Source organism: Pinus tabuliformis, chromosome 3_1 (genome assembly GCF_031772625.1).
Source record: "Pinus tabuliformis cultivar Carrire ecotype Pingquan chromosome 3_1, CPIR1, whole genome shotgun sequence".
In the NCBI taxonomy this organism is placed as follows: Eukaryota; Viridiplantae; Streptophyta; class Pinopsida; order Pinales; family Pinaceae; genus Pinus; species Pinus tabuliformis.
Genome location: NC_142301.1, coordinates 799,497,208 through 799,518,207, shown reverse-complemented (window position 1 = coordinate 799,518,207; position 21,000 = coordinate 799,497,208). Strand labels below are relative to the sequence as shown.

General features: G+C 37.8%; 1 protein-coding gene across 1 annotated transcript in view; it reads left to right on the top strand.

Annotated features, from left to right (window-relative positions):
• Positions 1–21,000, top strand: part of LOC149189861 (ATPase GET3B-like) — a 235,447-nt gene that overhangs the window by 78,931 nt on the left and 135,516 nt on the right. The window contains exons 5-7 of the mRNA XM_089411961.1: positions 15,389–15,463; positions 15,602–15,670; positions 15,781–15,846. Of these exons, the coding sequence (XP_089268087.1) occupies positions 15,389–15,463; positions 15,602–15,670; positions 15,781–15,846 (210 nt within the window). The remainder of the gene's footprint in view (positions 1–15,388; positions 15,464–15,601; positions 15,671–15,780; positions 15,847–21,000) is intronic.

Here is a 21,000-nt window from a genome sequence, read left to right as displayed (position 1 = left end):
AGATCTGCTGATTTTGATCATGAGGATGTCAGAATGACTCTTTTCATCTTAACTCTAGGAGGCGATGCTTATGATTGGTTTGCAGAAAAGCCTCAGAATTCATTTAACTCTTTACAGTCAATCATTAATGCATTTAAAGAAAAATATGGAGATAAGAGAGAAGGAAGACACCTAGTAAAAGCTCTTAGCCTAATAAAAAAGAGAGAGGATGAAAATGTTGAAGAATTTAATAAAAGGTTTAACGGAATTGTTAGAGAATTACCTCAAGACTATAAACCTACAGATAAAACTCTCCAAGATTTTTACATTGATGCCTTTAGTCCTGAACCGCCTTATGAATTAAGGCATGCTAAACTTAATGATTATAGAGATTGCCAATCCTTAGCTATAGAACTTGAAAAGGACAAGGCCGCATCTGGAAAGTCTGAGATCCTAGGTTTCGATAGGGCCGCTACGAAACTAAAAGAACCTAAGGGAAAAGCAGCCCAAGAACCTGAAAGTGAGCTTGTTCTAAAATTGCTTCAAAAAATTGAAACTATGGAAATTAATCATAATAAGGAGATAACCACTTTGCAGAATAGGTTGATTCAAATGGAAAGATTGCAAAATTTTCAACCTCGAAACAATAATAATAGAAATAACAATTGGCAAAAAAAGGGTCAAACTAGTGAGCAGAGACCTCCTAATCCGCTGACTAATTTGGTTGATAATACTCCTCCTTATTGTCGGGTTTGTGATGCTCTTCATGAAGAGGCCACTTGTCCCATTGTTAGAAGAATTTTAGATAATGGAATGTTTGGAACAGGCGATCAAATAAATGTAGTAGGCAGCAAGTTTCCTTTGTCTTTGGATGATTGGATAGAGGTTAAGGAAAGGAGTCGTGATGTTGAGAATCTTTCATCAGCTTTTAGTATAAATAACCTTGAAAACGAAGATGATATTTTGGCTAGGTTATATGGTGAAAAACCCTCTCCTGAGCAAATCTTGGAAATTGCTAGAGATAAGGGTTTGACCTATCAGAGAAAGGATAAAGATCAAAGCGGGAATCAAATACCCCTTCGAACTTTTAACCCTGGTGTAAACTCTGGAATAGATGTCGATTTGGGAAATTGGTATAACAATGCTAAAATCTGGGTTCCTGTCTCCGAGATTGCTAAAATCCCTTCCCAAAGAGACAAGTTACTAAAAGCGATTCAAGGTCCTCAAGTCAATACTTCTCAACAGAAGACTCGGGAAGTTGGCTATCATGATGCTCCCATATATCTGCAAAGCTTAGATGCTGATAACAAAGATCACCAGCCTTTTTTCATCACCTTATTAGTTAATGGGTATAAATTGAATAATTGCATGTTGGATTCTGGTGCATCCGCTTGTGTAATGACTAAAAGGGTCATGGAACAGCTTAACTTAAGAGTTTCTAGACCCTATTATAACATATGCGCCATGGATTCTAAGAAAATCGAAGTACATGGTTTAATCAAAGATTTACAAGTTCATCTTTCAGTTTACCCAGACATCATGGTTATCATGGATATTGTTGTTGTGGATGTGCCTGATGCCTGGGGTATGCTGTTATCTAGAAAGTGGGCCTCTGATCTAGGAGGAAGTATTCAAATGAATTGGTCATATGCCATGATTCCTTCTCCTAGTGGTGATGGTTTTGTAAGACTAAATAGAGAGCCCGAAAGAAAATTTCATGTTGAAGATCCTAGGAGACCTCATAACGAAATAATCAAAGAGCAATCTGACATTGGGAACTACGCCATCATGTCTAATTTTATAATTCCTCCCGATGATAAGATTAAGGGTCTCAAGGATAAAGTTTGGTATATGTACTTTGATGGTGCATCATCTAGGGCTGGTAAAGGTGCGGGAATAGTGCTTAAATCTCCCCTTGGTCACATTTTCAAGTTTGCCTATCGATTAGAATTTGAGGCAACCAACAATGTCGCTGAATATGAGGCTATATTGTTGGGTCTTGAATTGGCCAAGTCCTTGAGGGTTAGATTGCTTAGCATTAAAGGAGATTCTGATTTGGTTATCATGCAGCTTAAGAATAAATTCACATGCAGAAATCAAAGATTAAGAAACTATAGAAATGCTGTGTGGGATACTATGGGGCATTTTGATGCCCTTGACCTCGAAGCAATTCCGAGAGAGCAAAATAGTCTGGCAGATGAACTTGCTGTAGCTGCTACTACTTTCCAGTTGTCTGATGAATTAATTAACGATAAGATTAAAATGGAAGTAATATTCAGACCATCTGTTCCAGACAACTCAGAGCATTGGCAAGTTTTTAATGACGAAAAACAAGTCATTCGTTTCCTTAATAGTTTAGATGAGTTTGAGGATTTTCGGATAGTTTCTGAGGAGGAGGGAGTTTTAAATCATGAGCATATCATAAATCCTACTCCTAGGAATGTGGTTGCTCTTGAGCAACATTTTGATCGGCATGATGCTATGAAGCTGAAAGAAGAAAACAAGATGGACCCAAGCGAGTACATCGAAATTAACATTGGTACTTCTGAAAACCCGAAAATGGTTAAAATTGGTAGAGGTACTAGTTTGGAAGAAAGGAAAAAGTTAACTGATTTACTTCGCGAATATCGAGATGTTTTAGCTTTTTCTTACGACGAATTAAAAGGCTATAGGGAAGATGTCATGGAGCATACTATCCCCTTAAAGGATGAAAATGCTAAACCCTTTCGTCAGAAACTTAGGCAAATTAATCCTAAGCTAGCCCCCTTGGTCCAGAAAGAACTTGCAAAAATGCTTGCAGCAGGGATCATCGCTCAAACTAGGCATTCGACATGGTGTTCGAATTTGGTGATTGTTAGGAAAAAGAATGGTACAATAAGACTTTGTGTCGATTTTAGAAACCTTAATCTAGCATGCAAAAAAGATAATTACCCTTTGCCAAACATGGAAACTTTGTTGCAAAGAGTAACCGGCTCTGGAATGATGTCGCTGCTAGATGGTTTTTCTGGGTATAATCAAGTTTGGGTTAAGAAGGAAGATCGACATAAAACCACTTTCACAACGCCATGGGGTACTTTTGAATACATTAGAATGCCGTTTGGATTAACAAACGCTGGGGCTACTTTCCAAAGGGCTATGGATTATGCCTTCAAAGGGTTAATCGGGAAAATTATTGAAATTTACCAAGATGATCTTACTGTTTTCTCTAAAGATGGTATCAGTCATATAGATCATCTTAGGCAAGTCTTCGATAGATGTAGAGAGTATGGGATTTCTTTGAATCCGGCTAAGTCTGTTTTTGGGGTAACGGAAGGGAAATTACTGGGCCATATTATTTCTAAGGAAGGAATCAAGATTGATCCTGAAAGAATCGAAGCAATCCAAAAGATTCCTCTCCCGCATAATCTTAAGTCCCTTCAGTCTTTCCTTGGAAAGATAAATTTTATTAGAAGATTTATTCCAAATTACGCAGAAATAGCCAAGCCTATTCAAAGTCTTCTGAAAAAAGATGCAAAATTTGTTTGGCAAGAAGACGGCAAAAAGGCTTTCCAAGAAATCAAATCTGCTATCGCAAAAGCTCCTGTCTTAGTGAGTCCTGATTATTCCAAGGATTTCATGATTTTTTCTTTCGCTTCCGAGGATACCATTGCCAGTGTCTTACTTCAAAAGAATAAAGATGGTCATGAGCAACCTATTGCTTTCATGAGTAGAGCACTTCAAAATTCCGAATTGAAGTACAATACCATGGAAAAGCAGGCCTATGCCCTGGTTAAGTCTCTTAAGCACTTTAAAACTTATGTGGGTTATTCTAAAATCATTGCTTTCGTCCCACATTCTGCTGTTAAGGATATATTAACTCAAACCGATTGCTTAGGGACTCGTGCTAGGTGGGTTACTAAAATACAAGAGTATGATTTAGAGATCAGACCCACCAAGCTAATCAAAGGCCAAGGTTTAGCTCAGATGTTAACTGAAGGTAATGAAAAGACTCTTGGTTTGTTCTGTCTTAGTGATTTATCTTCGCCAGAGTTGCAAAGATTAGGAGAGCATGAGAGTTGCTCATAAGAGAAGGGCTCTTAGACTAAAAGCCACTAAGTATTGCCTTATGAAGGATGGCCTTGGATGGAGAAATCTTGAGGGCATAGTGCTTAGGTGTGTTGATGACGTTGAGTCCAAGAAGTTAGTCTCTGAGTTTCACTCAGGATTTTGTGGTGGTCACTATGCCGCTAGAACTACCGCCCACAAAATCCTGAGAGCTGGCTATTATTGGCCTTCGATTTTTTCTGATGTGCACAAGTTTGTTAGAGCGTGTCAAGCTTGTCAACTATTCACTGGGAAACAGAAGCTTGCTGCCCTTCCTCTACAACCTGTCATTGTAGAGGCACCTTTTCAGCGTTGGGGTCTGGACTTCATAGGGAAGTTCCATGAAAATTCTAGCAATGGCTACTCATGGATTTTGACTGCTACGGATTATTTTAATAAATGGGTCGAAGCCATTCCTGCTAAGAATGCCACTGAAAAGGTTATTATGGATTTCATTGAAAATAACATCATTACTAGATTTGGTGTCCCTGCTAAGATCACTACCGACAATGCCAAGGCTTTTAGTTCCTTAGAGTTTTCATCTTTTTGTTTCAAGTATCGCATTGTCTTATCTCATTCGTCAAATTACTCTCCTCAAGGTAATGGTTTGGCTGAATCAAGTAACAAAAATCTCATAACCATTATCAAGAAGATAGTAGGAGATAACAAGAAATCATGGGATAGCAAAATCAAGTATGCTTTATGGGCAGATAGAATCACTAAGAAGAAGGCTACTGGTAAATCTCCCTTTGAATTAGTTTATGGCTTGGATGTTACTTTACCTGTGCACCTGAAGTTGCCAGCTTATCAGCTTCTCCAGAATTTTTCTACTAATAAAGATGTTGTTCAGAATAGAATAGATCAGATTGTGGAGTTAGATGAAAATCGCAGGACAGCTTTTGACGCTATATGTAAAAATCAATCTAATATTAAGAAAAGCTTTGATAAATGTTCTCGATCTAGATCTTTGCAGGTTGGAGATATGGTATTGCTTTGGGATTGCAAGAATGAGAAACCAGGAAAACATAAGAAGTTTGACAGTTTGTGGCTGGGACCTTACATTATTCGAGATATCGCTGGACCAAACTCATTCCACTTGAGCAGATTGGATGGCGAACCACTTGATTTACCAGCGAATGGCCAAATGCTCAAGCTGTTCTTCAGAGATGATATCTGATGCCATGGGGCATCCTTTGTATTGTATTTCTATCCCTACTCCTTGTCTTTTCAGCATTTCATTTTTGTCTTAGGATTAGATTTACTTTTCATGTTACTAGATAGTTAATAAATGAAGAGCTTTTATCTTTCCTGTGCTTAATGTATATGATGATTTTTGGATGGACGCTACTTATTTTTATCTGTGTGTTGCGTGGATGCAGATTCTGGATTCTCACATTCCTACAGTGCAACAACGTGTCCCCAAGTAGAGCCAGATGTTGACCACTACCGGTCAACTGCCCATAGCAGTACACCCCCTTTTCTTTTCAAAAAGGGGTAGCGCTTGATCGACATGACCGTGCCATCCTGCAGTCATCAACAGCTTGATCGATTTATGTTGTAAACCCAGTCTGCATATATGAAATGTAAATAATCTTAGCAGATATGAGTCGTGTATGTAAATTGCCTAGGTGGACCTAACTTTCTAATGGTAATCTACGTCCCGGAAGGTTTTTCGTCTCACCGATCCATGATCGGCAGAGTTTTCCTTCAGCCTGACCCCAAAGTCGGGATGGATTTTGTCATTAGAATTTTAGGAGAATCCTAGTGTGTTAATCTGCTAGATTATAGTTGTGTCGCAGAACTGGGTGGTTTATGAGGGTCTGTGTTAAGTGGGTTTGTCCCCTTAAGATGTAAATTGTAAAAGTCATGATGTAAAGTGTCTTGAGGGTTGGAAAATATTTTAAATCCCCTTATGAGTCCTAAGTCCTAGGTCCTAGGTGATTTTTCCAAAGGCTATGTTCGAGGATACATTTAGAAAATGAATTAAAAAATAATAAAATAATAAAATAATAAAATAAAAATAATAAAAAAATAAAAAATAATAAAAAAATTATAAAATAAAGCAAAAACCCTAAAAAACAATAAAATAATAATATTTTGAGTAAAAACATGCAAAATTTCATTTTTTAATGAATTAATAATTTCGACGGATGAGATTAAGAGATGTCTTGATCCTCATCGACGGTCGAGATCATTTCGACATGGATCACTCGAACTAGCCGTTGGAATCTTTTCCTTTAAATAGGGTGCTAGGAGTCATTTGAGATCATTGGATCTGTGAGTCTTGTGCTGAAGAAGCTCTTGTGTAATTTGTTTTCTGGTTAATAAAAGAAGACTTTGGGGTTCAAATCTTGCTGGTGTTACTCTCTGGAAGTGCTGTGAGATGTTTAATTTTCTGCATATTTTATTTTTCAGCCATTAATAACAGCTTATTTTTAGAGTATTGCGAGCACAGGTATCTTGTTCACTTGCTAGGGTTTGAATGGTGTTAGGGTTTTTGAAGTACTGGCAGGTATCTCCATTGTTTTCTGAAATCTAGCATCATTTTTTCTCTCTTTACTGATGGTTGATTTAAGCTGTGCAGGAAACCCTTACTGAAGAAGATTGGTGGGCGTTTGGGGAAGTTCTAGGCTGAACCAGCCAACTCCCACAGGCTCTTCCTTGCAGAGCCCAGCTAATTTTTACCCTGGGTTAATCATTTAAATTTACTTTTCTGGTTTGCATGAGAGATTTTTCTAAGCCTTTTCACAGCAAATTCGAAGTTTCTAAAATTCTGAAAATATTAATGCTGTTATTGCCAAATCTGGCTTTTTCTAGAGCTGCAAATTTTTGTGATTTTAGGCTGATTTTGAAGGGTTTTATTTTAAAACTTTGCATATATCTGCCAGGCTTTTGTTTTCTATTTGGCAGGTTACAGGCCTGAGATAATATTTGGAGGAAAAATCAAGTTCTGCAGGGTTATCATTTTGCCATCAGGGTTTTGCAGATCTGAAAAAGTTTTCACATCAATTCCAATCGTTGCAAAATTTTTCTACAGTCATTTCAGCTCCATCTGGGCTCTATTCACCCCACACGCTTCAACGCACCTCTGCAGTCGCTACACCAACCTGCACAGCAAAGCCGTTTAAAATTTGTTAACCTGCCCATCAGCCTTTTGTTGGTCCCAAATTGCACATTCGTTACAACTCCAAGCTGCAGAGAATAAAGCGTTTTTTGGGGGATATACGCTGTCCAGGTGATATATATTGTGTTGAAAAACTGCATGTTCACCCAGCTGTCATCTAAAAAGCCTGCAAACCCCACGCTAATCCCTACGTCCCTCTGCACTTGCGTTCTTCTCGGTTCACCATTAAAATACTCCCCAGACTCCTCAGACAAAGAAGAACGCGTATTGTTCTACTTACCTTCACTGCGTCCAGCGTACGTTGGGCATTTTTACGTGGGAGTTTTAGGCGTGAAAGAGATCAACAGAACCCTTTTCAGCGCATTTGACATTCGGTCTAGGTAATAACCCGCAGAGGTATGCTGTCTTCGTTCACGGGCCAGGTAACATCTTTCGTAAGCCTGCGTTTTCTTTGTTTTTAGCTGCAGTCTCCTCCTGAGACATAGCCGATGCTCTCGAATTTTTTTTAAATGCGTTAGACCTCTTTTTGTTGGCCCAGGCAGCTAGATTCAGATTGTTTAATTTTTGTTTTATCATTTGCGTAGTTAAGTTTTCTAGGGATTTAAGCTAAGGATTAGATTTAGGTTAGTTTTTCTTTATTTAGTTATAATTTAGATTTTATAATTTTTTTTTTTAAATTTTAAATTTATATCAATAGTCTTTCTTTTTTTAATTAAAGGTTTTTTTTGTTTAGAATTAAAAGTTTTGATTTAGTTTAGTTTTTTTTTTGACTTTAGAATAGTCTTTAACTTAGATTTTAATTTAGGAATTAAATCTTTTAGTTAAATAGTTTAACTTTCATTTATTTTTTTAAGCTTTGGTTTTAGTTTAATTTTTTTTTTAGATTTTACAAAAAAAAATAAAAATAATAAAAAAATAATAATAATAATAATTTTTTTTTTTTTAGGATTTAGATTTTTTGCCATTTTTAAAAAGTACTTTGTGGAAATTTTCTTTTTGCCAGATTCAGTTATTCTCGGGAAATTATCATGCTAAGATTCAAATTTGTTGATGTGGAATGAATGTTTATCATTTTAGACAAGTCTGCACATGAATGATCATCTTAAAGATTAGCTGCATATGATGTCTGGTAAATGATTTATAACTGTGTGGTTGTTTAAAGCATTCATCTCTTCAAAATTTTTAGTTACTGGATATCATTATTGAGCATCGGTCATTATAAGAACTTTGTGGTTTTAGCAGATATCTTGCACTGTTCTAGTTATTTGATGACAAATGATTGCTGTTCATGGTTTATATTTTTACATCATCTAGCAAGTAATCGTTTAAACATCAATCTCATAAGGCACTGGTCTTTTAACTTCACAAAATCCATTTAGTGCTTATCATATCGTGTCTCCCAACCAACTGGTCGACAGTTGGTCTTCATCATTTCATAGGGTCTACCCCCCTTAGCCGCGGGAGACAGGCTTAAACGGAGAGATCGAGGATCAGAGTGACAGCCCTCGGTCTTAGCGTTGTTGTGTCAATCTGTGCGACAACACTAATGCTTCCAAATATCCTTTAGTTACCTCTGGATCTAAATGGGGTTTGGTCCTAACCCCACCCCCTACTGCAGGTTGGCCCAACCTAGATGTAGAGTAGTATTTTGGCATAAGGATATACGCCAAGCAATGTAGTGGAAGATTAAGCCTATTCCACCGTTCACACACACAATCATGAATCAGTTTGTACAAGTTGGGATCTCTATTATGAACAATATCTTTTATTTCCCCCAACATGGTATCCATTTGCTCATACACCTCGCCAATCACTGGTTTGTCTGTATCTGCACACCGAATCATGTGATAAATTGGCTTGGTGAAATCCAATACCTGCCTCACACTTGTCCAAAACTGCCCATCAAGAACGGCCTCCTCCACCATTTCAAAACCTCCCATGTCAGCTACATTTGTAGCCCTTTCCTTTAATACCTGCCAATGTGGACTTGATACCATGCTAGCTAATGCCTCTCTTACCTTCAAAAGGCGCCTGAAGGTGAGGTAATAGCTACCAAATCTGGTCTTCACAATCTTCAACAACTCTAATCTCGAGTGACTGCGGAAAAGGCCATGGGTATTGCTATGATTTGTAATAAATTTTATCATTTGTTTGCCTTTCTTGTACAAATCACCAATCCATTGGTATTGTTCATTTTTGTTCTTGACAATATCATGCAACAAAAGGTTCAATGTGTGAACCAAACATCCAGACCAAAATATGTTGGGGTATTTATCCTCAATAATTGCTCTCGCTGCCTTACAATTAGGAGCATTATCAGTGATGACTTGGATGACATTGTATGGGCCAATACACTCAATTGTTTCAAGTAATGCTTCTGCAATGTTGATGGCGGTCTTGAACTTGTCTGAGTAATCATGTGCAGCTAGAAAGATGGGACCACTAACAGATACAGCAAGAACACTTATCAATGGCTTGCCTTTTACATTTGTCCATCCATCAGATACAATGGACACCCCATGGTCAGTCCAAGAACTTGTCATTCTATTCAAAGAATGTGATATTTTTGCTTTTTCATGATCAAGGCCAACGGTTCTTGCCTTGTCATACCCAGGTCTCTTGTATCCTTTAGGGGCATCATTTATGGCAGAAACCATTTCATGCCAATAAGGTGAGCAAAGAACATTGAATGGTATCCCACATGCATAGAGAAACCTGTAAACCTTTGAATCCACATCATTCCTACACCCCTCATCAAGGAAATCTAATATGGTTCTACGCCTTAAAGATGATGACCCTGTGCCTCCATATCCACTGCCTTGGGAGGATGTTGAAGGAGTTCTTTGTGATTGTGAGCTTGGTTCAAAGAAACCCCTTGATTTTTTTGATCTGTATTGGGCTTCCTCCTCTTCCCTTATGTATTTGGCTCTACCCGCTGCTGACACCTCTGTACAAGTTTTGATTCCTATTTGTTTGTCTCCATCCCATGGCCTTTTCCTGCAGAGGTGTCTTCTAGAACGGGTGTATGAACTTGTGTAATCAGTGTTGCAATGGGGGCAATGAAATTTAGTGGTTCCACCCCCTCTCCATGTTTCAGCCTTGTTAACATATTTCCACAATGGAGTTTGGTCTTGTTTAGTTTTTTGAGGGTCATGTTCACCCTCCTCCAGCTCCTCATCGGGGTTTTCACCAATTTGATTTTCTCCAGCTTCTTCATCCCCCTCTTCAGGTTGGCCCCTCCGTTTCCTACTCTCCAACACCATAATAACCATAAAAGGGACCAGGAAGAGGAAAATGCCAAGAAATATAGCCAGGTCCATGGTGTTTAATGTTTGTAGGGTTTTGATTCTTGAATCTGCAAATTAATTCAATTTATTGGGATTATTTAAATTAATTTAAATTCATGATTTTTAAACTCAATAAACTAAATTAAATTAACTAAATTACTACCTAACTAAATTAAACTAACTAAATTACTAAGTTACTTACCTCTGCAGGCTTGCTCCTCGCTCCTCGGCACTTGCTCCTCGCTCCTCAGCACTTGCTCCTCGCTCCTTTGCTCTTGCTCAATGAAGTGATAATGAAATTTTTTAGGCCATTGGGCTTTTAAAACAAAAAAAAATTTTTAAAAATCGATTTTTTTTTTTGGCGTCCGCGGAAATTTTTTCTGCCGGATCGCTCCCGGCGCCCGTCGAAATTCTCCCATAGCGTTTTTTTTAATGCCCGAGAGCGATCGCTCCCCAATCGCTCCCGGGCGTTAAAAAACGCTCCAGGAGTGACGGAGTGATCGCTCCCTGCAACGCTCCCGAAAATGGCAGGGAGCGCAAATTTTTTTTCGGGAGTCGCTCCCGTTCGGGAGCAATTTCGGGTGTGTGCTCCGGAGCCGCTCCAGCCCGGAGCGCGATTCGGGAGCGGGTTCGAGGGGGGGGTGCTCCCCCGCAACTATGAGCTGGAGCATCTGTCTCCGAAGGAGAGCAGCATGTAACAGACAACTAACTAACATTGGGACAACTGTATGGTACTTAGCAGCAAATACACCAAGCATGCAATGTTACACCAAGCGTGCAAGGGACAACAAACTAATATTGGGACAAAAGCAGATACTTAGTGCAGCAAGCATGTATTTGTACAACTAGCATGCAAGGGACAACTAACATGCAACAACAAGCATGCTAAGGACAACAAGCATGCAAGGGACAACAAGCAAGCAAGGTGCAACCAACACATAGGTCAGTATGGCAACATGGTGCAGCAATGGCACATAATGCAGTACAGTGATGGGTACGGTCATGATTAATGAAGCATGATGAGATACAACATAGTGATGATGGGTGCAACATGGTGCAACACGGTGAGGTGAAGCATGACGACGAAATGCAGCACAACAATAGGTGAAGGAGTCACCTTGGAGAATCATTTGAAGCAGCATGTCTTCAACTGATCTCATGTATCATCTTCTTAGAGATGATCTATGCTCTTATCTAGATAAGTCAAACTGTTGACTTTTGTTGTAAACGTACTATCTCTTTCTCTCTCTCTGCTAAACTATTGAAGAACATATAAGAAGAATTGATCAAGGGTTTCCCCACATTAGGGTTTGTCCCTGGCTAGCGCCACATCTTGTGTCCTCTTGTCTTGGCTTTTCTTCTGCGATTTATGTTTATGTTCTATTTGCAGTTTACTTTAATGCTGATGTGATTGCTAATCTTGGAAAGATATTGAGCTAACTGTGAAAATTGAAATAAATTGCTCTAAGCGTAGAACATACCTAAAATTAACAATTAGAATCTAATTTGGGACGTTGGTTCTCAACTGAAGGATTATACCAGGAGGCTTGATGGGCATTTGGAAATCACATCGAGTAAGAGATCAGTGATCGAATTTCTGAAGAGAGTAGCGCAACAGTTGCCAGAGAGAGATTCAAAGTGATTTCTTGCAGTGAGAGAGGGGCAGGGATAGTAGACCATGTGAAAATTCCCTAAACCCAAGAATTCCTATTACAACACTGATGATATTTCTTCTACTTGTTAGATTTACATGAACAAGTTATTTGCAATTTCCTACGGCAAACATCACAACACATACACTGCAACCTACACCAATTAAATTGTATGTCGAAACAAGAACAAAACAATAGAGAAAGATACACACAAGTAACACAATTGTTTTTGGACAAATGTCCCCGGAAAAACGCAATGTGTGAAAACCGGTGCAACAGCTCTGAGGGTTTTTATTATTATGCAGATTTTTCTGAATACAACTCTGGATGCCTTCTTGACAATCCAGTTATAGAGAAATACAACTAGCAGAAGAAATTTGTGAGATTACCTCACTCTACCTTGCAAGTCCCGGCTAATTCGATAGCTGAACCAACGCGTCCCCGACTATTTCTACGCTGCCCCTGCGTTAGCTCTGCGTGGGTTGATTCGCTCTCCCAGAGCTTTGACGTTAACCCTCTCGGCTCAGACGTCAAACCCCAACAAATTTTTGGACTTCTGCTGGGAGGAATGCGCTGCCTCTGCGTGAGCCCTTTTGGCTTAACGTCAACCCCTCCTGGGTACTGCGTTGCCTCCTTCTGGTGTCTCTCTGCCTCTTTGCTGCGTATCCTGGCTCAGGAGAAGATGCTCCAACCAAACTATCCTTGCCCCTCACTACAAAAGCTCACTATCGATATTCTCCCAACAGCTGCTCTGCTTCACAAGATCGAACTTCTTAACTCACTCTGTGTGTGTTCCAAGTGACACTCAAGCTTCCTTAAATAATCTCCTCATTGACATTCAACGACCCAGATTAGAAGCTAATCAATGGCTAAGATCATTTATGCTTGATCCTCCTCTTCTTCTAGAAGTTACACCCACAGTTTAGATTAATACGCTTTAATTATTTTAATTTCCTAAGTTTAGAGTTAGGGTTCCATTAAAAATAATTAATTATTTTAATAAAACTGTTTCTGGGTGGAATTTCTCAAAATGCTTTCTGGGTTTTTTGGAATATATGTTTCCAAGTCTCCCTGAAAAATTTGAGACTTAGAGCACATCTGATGCTACTAGAAATCAACACTTCCTCTTAGCGAGGAATGTGCTCTAGCAATGCAACCAGCTGAAGCATCATTCTGTTTTGTAACATCTCTCTCTGCGCTGCTAAAGTCTAACATGCTGTCCACCAACCCTTGCGCAAATGCTACATCTGTACTGCTGCTGACCCTTCCACTGTCAACACTGCATCTGTGCTGCTACTGGCACTGGCACTGCCAACTGCCTCTGCACTGCAAACTGCTGCTGCTAATATCGCATCAACAACGCAAAAACATCCCATATTACTGAACTAATTGTGTTCAGTGTGATACCATGTGAATGCTGGAACCTGACTGTTGCTAGTCTTTGCGTTGACCCTCTAAATCCACTGCGTTGTCGCTGACCTCTGCTCTGTGCCATCTGCGCTGCTGCCAACACTCCTTGGCACCATTCGACACTAGTCGATCCTGCTACTTCTAATCTAGGCTCCCCTAGCAAGGAACTGATCCGAGAGGTGGGTTCCTTAAGAATCTTGCCCATCTGTGGCTCTTTTGAACTACAACTCCAAGTCTGCCCACTTCTTGGGCAAGTAAAAAACAATCTTCGATGGTACTTTCAAGTTTCAACAACAAAAGCAGAATATAAAGCAACTGTTGGAGCAACTTGTGAAGTAGTATGGTTACATAGGATTTTAGGTGATTTGAAGCTTCCATAAATGCATCCTACAACCTTGCATTGTGATAACCAAAGCACCATCAAGATGATGAAGGATCCGATTTATCATTCGAAAACAAAACATGTTGAAATTCAACATCACTATATCAGAAAACAAAGAAATAGAACTGATTTATTGCAGGTTCCAAGATCAAGTGTCAGACATCTTCATCAAAGCACTCAAAAGGGAGAAGTTCGAAAAATTTCAAGAAATGTTAGGATCTGTGGAAAATGGAAATATCTTTAATAGGGGGTGTTAGATATTGTAATGATGATTTCATATTAATAATAAAATAAAGTTATAAATAATATATTTGTTATGTACATAGTTATAAATTGGGTGACCGTTTTTTAATGAGAATAGCGAAATCTCCCAAGTATATATGACACCATCTTATGTAATCGGATATGCACTGAAATAATACATCTTTCTTATTCATTCGTATTCTCTCGATTCTCTCTTGGATTCTCTATAGTTTAACATTAAACACTTTCACTTTTATTTGTTACTCTCTGTTTTATTTTTTTCATTTGGGAAGATATATTCTAGGGATTATTTATCTTGCTATTATTACTTGTAATTCTGAGTCCTATGTAATGAACAATACTTCATAGACAAGAAAATATCCATCATAAGAAAGATAGTGAATTGAAGTCCATATATGATAAATAATTATATAAGTGATAATGAATGGATTGATTAATATAATGAACCTTGTGATGGTATACTTATATATGCATTAACTAGTCATGAAGGTGAAGGGTTGTGCCCCTTAGTTTATTAATTTATTGTAATCATTGTGTAATTGATCTATTTTCATGACATCCTGTTGATCTGTTTTTGTTAATCATATTCATTACATCCTACTGATCTATTCCAATCATAATGTACACTGTACTTCGATAGAATTTCATTTCATTTCATTTATGACTATCATTCATCCAAAAATTCCTATCTGATTATGATTAGAGTTGTTGTGTTAGAGCCAATCACAGTATAAACATGGCAACCGATACTATGTGAAACTACCAACATTATAATTACATATCCACACAAATATAGGGATTTGCTAGATGCTATTTTGTTTTGTTGTTCAATGCAATGACTATTACATGTAAACAGGTGTTATATTTTGAAAAGAATAAGTTCAAACAATTGCAGAAATTTGTAGATATCTGTGCTTTGTTCTTTTTTCTTTTCTGGTTAAATTCTTTTTTATGTAATTTTAAGTAAATGATATCCTTTTAGATACCTACAATTTGTTGTACATTTGTTTTATGATATAGTGTGTGGTGTGGGTTCAACCACTTGAATGGTATTTTTTCCATCTCTCTTGCAAGGAAAATGCCTTTTTCTAAGTATTATGAAATGTTTGAGAGCAAGAGTTTTATTACTAGTATTAGCAAAGGTTTGACTATTCAAGAGTGTTTTGTGCAATGTGCTGACTGCAAATTTATTGTTTTGTCTATCAAGTTAGGTGAATTGAAATTAGGAGAGTTGCTTGATACGCCACCTCCTGGTCTTGATGAAGCTATTGCTATCTCAAAGGTATTTTATGACACTATTGTTGTTCACAAATGTTGCGTGATTATATTTTTTGGGTTTTTATGATTGGATGGAATCCTCTTTAAAAGTTTTTTAATGGTTGTCTATACACTTATTACATGTTTGTCAATTCCTTATCAGGTTACGCAGTTTATTCAGGCACAAGAATACAATATGTTCACTCGCATTATATTTGATACCGCACCAACTGTAAGTTTGGAGTTCAATTTCTATTTTGTGTCTTGTTCGTGACAATGTTTTTCTTGTTTTGAGTTATGCTATCCCTTTTTCATTCACTAATTTTGAATTACCTTTATTAGGGTCATACACTTCGGCTTTTGTCTCTTCCAGATTTCTTGGATGCCTCTATAGGCAAAATAATAAGGGTATTGTGTTCCTAACAATATTGTGATTTGCATAATTTGACCTCTTCAAATTCTTTCCATTAGCATTGAGGCACTAGTACGGCCCTATATATATAATTTTTCTTTGAATTGATGAGTTTGTGTTTCTCGCTTTTCAATTTCTCAGAAATTATATCTGCTGAATTTATATCTTACATTATATGAATACAATGTGGAAATCATATCATGTTCTTGTATGCTCTTTCATGTTCTTGTTGCCTCTAGCTTCAGCAATTCGATCTGATTGATCAACTCTCTGTGTGTCTTCCGAATGACCCTCAAGCTTCCTTAAATAATCTCCTCGTTGACATTCAATGACCTAGATTAAAAGCTAATCAATGGCTAAGCTCATTTCTGCTTGATCCTCGTCTTCTTCTAGAAGTTACACCCACAATTAGATTAATACCCATTAATTATTTTAATTTCTTAAGTTTAGACTTAAGGTCCCATAAAAAAATAATTAATTATTTTAATAAAACTGTCTCTAGGTGGAATTTCCCAAAACATTTTCTAAGTTCTTTGGAATACATGTGCCCAAGCCTCCCTGCAAAGACTTAGAGCACATCCGATACTACCAGAAATCAACATATATCATCATCAACATCAAGGAAGCAACAAGGAGAAAGGAGCATCAAGTAAGTATATGACCTTCTTTGAATCTGTCAAAATGTCTTTTTGCAAGAAGAGTAACAAATTGGTCGGGGCTTCAAATTATCTTGCATGGAAGAAAATGAAAGATTTAAATCTCATTGAAAATGAGGTCATGGATCATGTCAAAGGATCTATCACAAAACCAGGAGAGGAAGATGCTCAAGCTCTTTCCAAGTATATGAAAGGTGAAGTTGGGGCTCAAAATCCCCTCATCCCATATGTATCTAAAGTTGCAACTTTAAAGGAAATCTATGACAAATTGGTAGAGTTGTATTCCTTAAGCACCGTTGGAGAAGTCATATCATTAAGGCAATAAATCTACAAGCTGAAGATGTCTAGGGAAGATGGAATAGCCTCATACTTTATGAGGATATCTGAGATTCGAGATCAACTACAAGATCTGGGAGAAGTCATGTCTAATAGTGAAATGACTACAATTGTATTAAATGCACTATCAGAGGAGTGGGCTAACTTTACTTCAAGTATTTATGGGAAGAAATAAGCTACTCCATTCTAGGATCTATGGTCACTATGCAAGATTGAAGAATCTAGACTAAAGGCCAAATTTGATGTGGGAGCAGGTGAACAAAATTAAGCTTATGCTGCAATGACAAGAAGAAAGGGACAATTTGGAAAGTTTGGTCCTTAGAAAAAGAAAAAGAACATGGCTAAAATCCAATGCTATGGGTGTCAAGAATATGGACACTACAAAAGGGATTGTCCTAAGATCAAGAAGGACAATAACAAATGAAGTGGAACAACAAATCATAATAGAGATCTCTTACTTCCTCATTCTTGGATTTCTTCTTTTCAACTTCCTCCACTTCGTTAGTGATATGGGCTTTTTCTCTTCTTGTTATGAATACAAATATTCATAAAACATCAATGGTTAATATTCTAGGGAGTGTTGAAAAGTAATTAGGTTCGGTCTTCATAATGACACGTGTAATTATGATTTTATGTAATTGATGAAAAGAAAGAAAAATAAAATTATTATTATGCTTCTCTCATGGGTTTCATGAGCAAGGACTTTTATTTTAGTAATGGCTCCCATTGTGAGCCTTTAAGATTAAGTCATCTAGTCATAAAAGACAAATTGAGTCTATGTCATGTATGAAGGACCCTTCTTGGGCCTATTACACTTATGTATGAGTCATTAGAAATGTCTAGTAGCCCTCCAAGACTGAGCACAAGCATTAACCTCAAGTTGGCTTCAAGTTAAAGTTAATTGTCTCCCCAACAGTCACGTCGGCTCATTTGCACTCATGTCGGCTCATAAACAATGGCAACCAACTTTAAATACCTAGCTCAGATTCCATTTTCAACGCAGAATAGAAGCATCTTTGGTAGGGGTCTGCAGTTAAAAAGTGCGAGGCACAACATGTCATTTCAGTGAAGGTCTGCAATAGAAAAAGGTCATTTCAGTGAAGGGAAAAGAGTATCAACCGAGCTCCTTTTCAAGTCTGTTTTGAGTTGCTCTTCCCTTGCACATGTGAGGAAGTAAGAGTTTTGTTGCGACAAACGAAACCTAAAAGAATTGCAGTCCTGTTGAGTAGCCGAGTTGGAAGTAGGGCAAGGTTAAGAGGAAGCTGTGGTAAACTAGAAGGAATCACCATGCAAGGAAAGTCTAATTCAAGGACGCTGAAACTTGTGATGTTTTGAAGCAGCCAAAGTTGAAGAGAAGCTGAGAAGAAGGAAGAAGCAGAAGGTTGACTCAAGGAAGAACTTCATTAAGAAAGCTTTGTGTCTTGGTCTTGGAGTGGCAAATAGGTCAAGGGTCTTGGTCTTAGTATTCGTCAATTGGAATCTCTATAAGAAGAATTTGTTCGGGTTTTCCTCTCAGAGTGAGAGGTTAAAACTTTTGGCCCTGGCTGATAGCCTATATTCTGTCTCTTGTCTCTTTATGGTTTATGCATTGGTAGCTTTTTGATGAAGAACAACACTAATAACCTGAGTAAAAGAAGATTCTAATCTAAAGAAGTAAAAAACACTCACAATCAGTTACTGATAGAAGAGAAATCACTTAATCTCCATGCCTTAGATTTCTCAACAACCACCGGATGAACAATTGCTGCTTTAGGATGCTTCACTATCTTATATGAAAGGTGACACCTAGAACTAAGTGAAATGCAAGATCTTGGTTTATTTTAAATTATATGCCTATATAAGCGAATCTTTTTTCTCAACTATTTTGAAGCTAGTCTCTAGTGTAGGTTGTGAGAGAGAAACCCAGGGAAAGATAGCAAAGGCTATATTAATGATACCTCCCTTGGAGTTCTAACCACCTGATGCCTCCGGCGTTGCAGAGACTGTGGCTTTGACGACTGCAAGGTCACCGTGTTAACCACAAAAGAGGGTCTAGGCTTCGCAAGCTGGGTGAGAAAGGTGGTCCTATCTTTCTATCAACCAAGCTTATGCTTGGAGGTAAATTAATTAGTGCAAGGCTAATCCTAGAATGCAAGTGCAAAATATGAGTGATGTTAATTTTTTGTAGCATCGAATGTGTTCTAGCCACGAAATTTGGTGGAGAGGCTAAAATACATGAGATCTTCAAGACCCATAAATCTTTTTTGAAAATTCCACATAGAAGTGACTTAATTAGATTATTAACCAATTTTTTAATGTTTCCTAACTCTAAACTTAAGAAAACTGGTTAATTATATCAGTATTAATTAAGTCAAGGTGAGAATCATCTAGAAACTCACACAAATCGATTCCAAGATGATCCTAGCCATCGATTAAGTTTTAATCTTGCCCGTTAGAGCTCCAATAGTGGATTATAAGACGAAGTCAATAGGCACTTGGAGAAGATACTTCTGTAGTTCGATTTTATTTGCAGATCGGTTTCCGGAGGGCAACAATAATTGCCGGAGGGCCAGAGATCGAAGCAGGGTCAGTGAGGGGTAGAGATAGTGATGTAGAGGAAGTTTTCCAGATCCAGAGAGGCAACAACAAGGAGGCCGAGTTATTCCCAGTGAGGCAGTGCAGACGATTGCGCAGTTGCTTCAGAAGCAACTTGATTTTGTTGGAGAGAAATTCGTTCTCAGTTCTAGAGGCCGAGTAGAGGGTCCAAAGTCTCAAAGAGACAATTTCCTCAGCAAAGGTAGGCATAACGACTTCATCAGAGGTAGATTCGAGCCACACGTGCGGGAGACAGTGCATAGGTAGTGCAGAAGGGCTCACGTTGGGGTTTGGACAACCACTTTCCTGAAGGGAAGTTGTGCTGGGATTGCTTGCGGAAGAAGAATTATTCTCTTAGATAATTTTGGCCAGATATTCTTGTTGTTTGGGTTGCCAGTTGGGCATCCATAGATTGTACTCAAATTTCACTGCTGCGTAATAAAATAAAACCCTCATTTGCTGCACCGATTTTCCCGCATTGGGTTTTTCTGGGGACTTTTGTCCAAAATTAATAGTGTAATTTTTATTGTGTGTGCGCTAGAATTTTCTCAGTTCTAGCGCTGTTATTTCCACAATATTTTATATGTGAAGGTTGCAGTGTGATTTATTTGATATTTGCCGTAGCAGATAAATTGTTAAAATAATTAACAATTAGAAAAATAAATTCCAGTTGCTGCAATAGGATTCCAGTTGTGGAATTTTCACAAGTGATTACTCTTAAGGTGAAGTTGTTAAATGATCTTAAGTACTTAGAGACGAATTACAAAGATATTCGATTTAGAACAATGAAGTACTTAACAATATGACGATCTTCACCACAAGAAAGTGCCCAATTAACCAAATAGATGGCACCAGAAAATGTTATTAAGATCACAATAGATGATTGCTCATGAAATGGCCATCAATGTACGAAATCCAATTCTTCTTTCAACAATGCTAGAATTCTAATTAGACAATGATGATTAACAACAGAATGCTAATGTGCCAATTAGATACAAAGAGAGCTTAAATTTCTTATGAACACAATTAGCAATTTCAAAGATTACGTCAAGATTACTCTTATCACGATTATGATTATCAATTAAGTGCTTTTAAGAGTGACTTGATTTGTAAGATTATAAACTTTAGATGTGAAGCTTACTTGCAACAAATTAGTAAACCCACAAGAAGTGCTTATTCCACACTAACAATGAGAAACAATGTATTCACTTGTCCAATAACCAATGATAGCATTGACAAACTAGGACTGTTTTTTTAGAAATAATGTCACAATAATACTAACTATTAATGAGAGATAGAGAGCATTAATCCACAATGTGATTTTTTAGAGCAATATGCCAATCTTATCAATTTTATTAGCCTTTTTTAGAGCACTTACGTTTGTCAATGAGGATGCAAACAGTGATATGCTAATGCAATTGCATGTAAAGAAATGCAAGATGGGGCAGCCAAAAGACCAATGATTGCAACAGTAAGGAAAACACCCAATTTCACTAGAAAACACTTATTTAAGATGCACAAGGATGCAAGGAACAAATGCCAAATGAAAAGTGATGGCTCTCAATAACTTTTGACACCACTGTT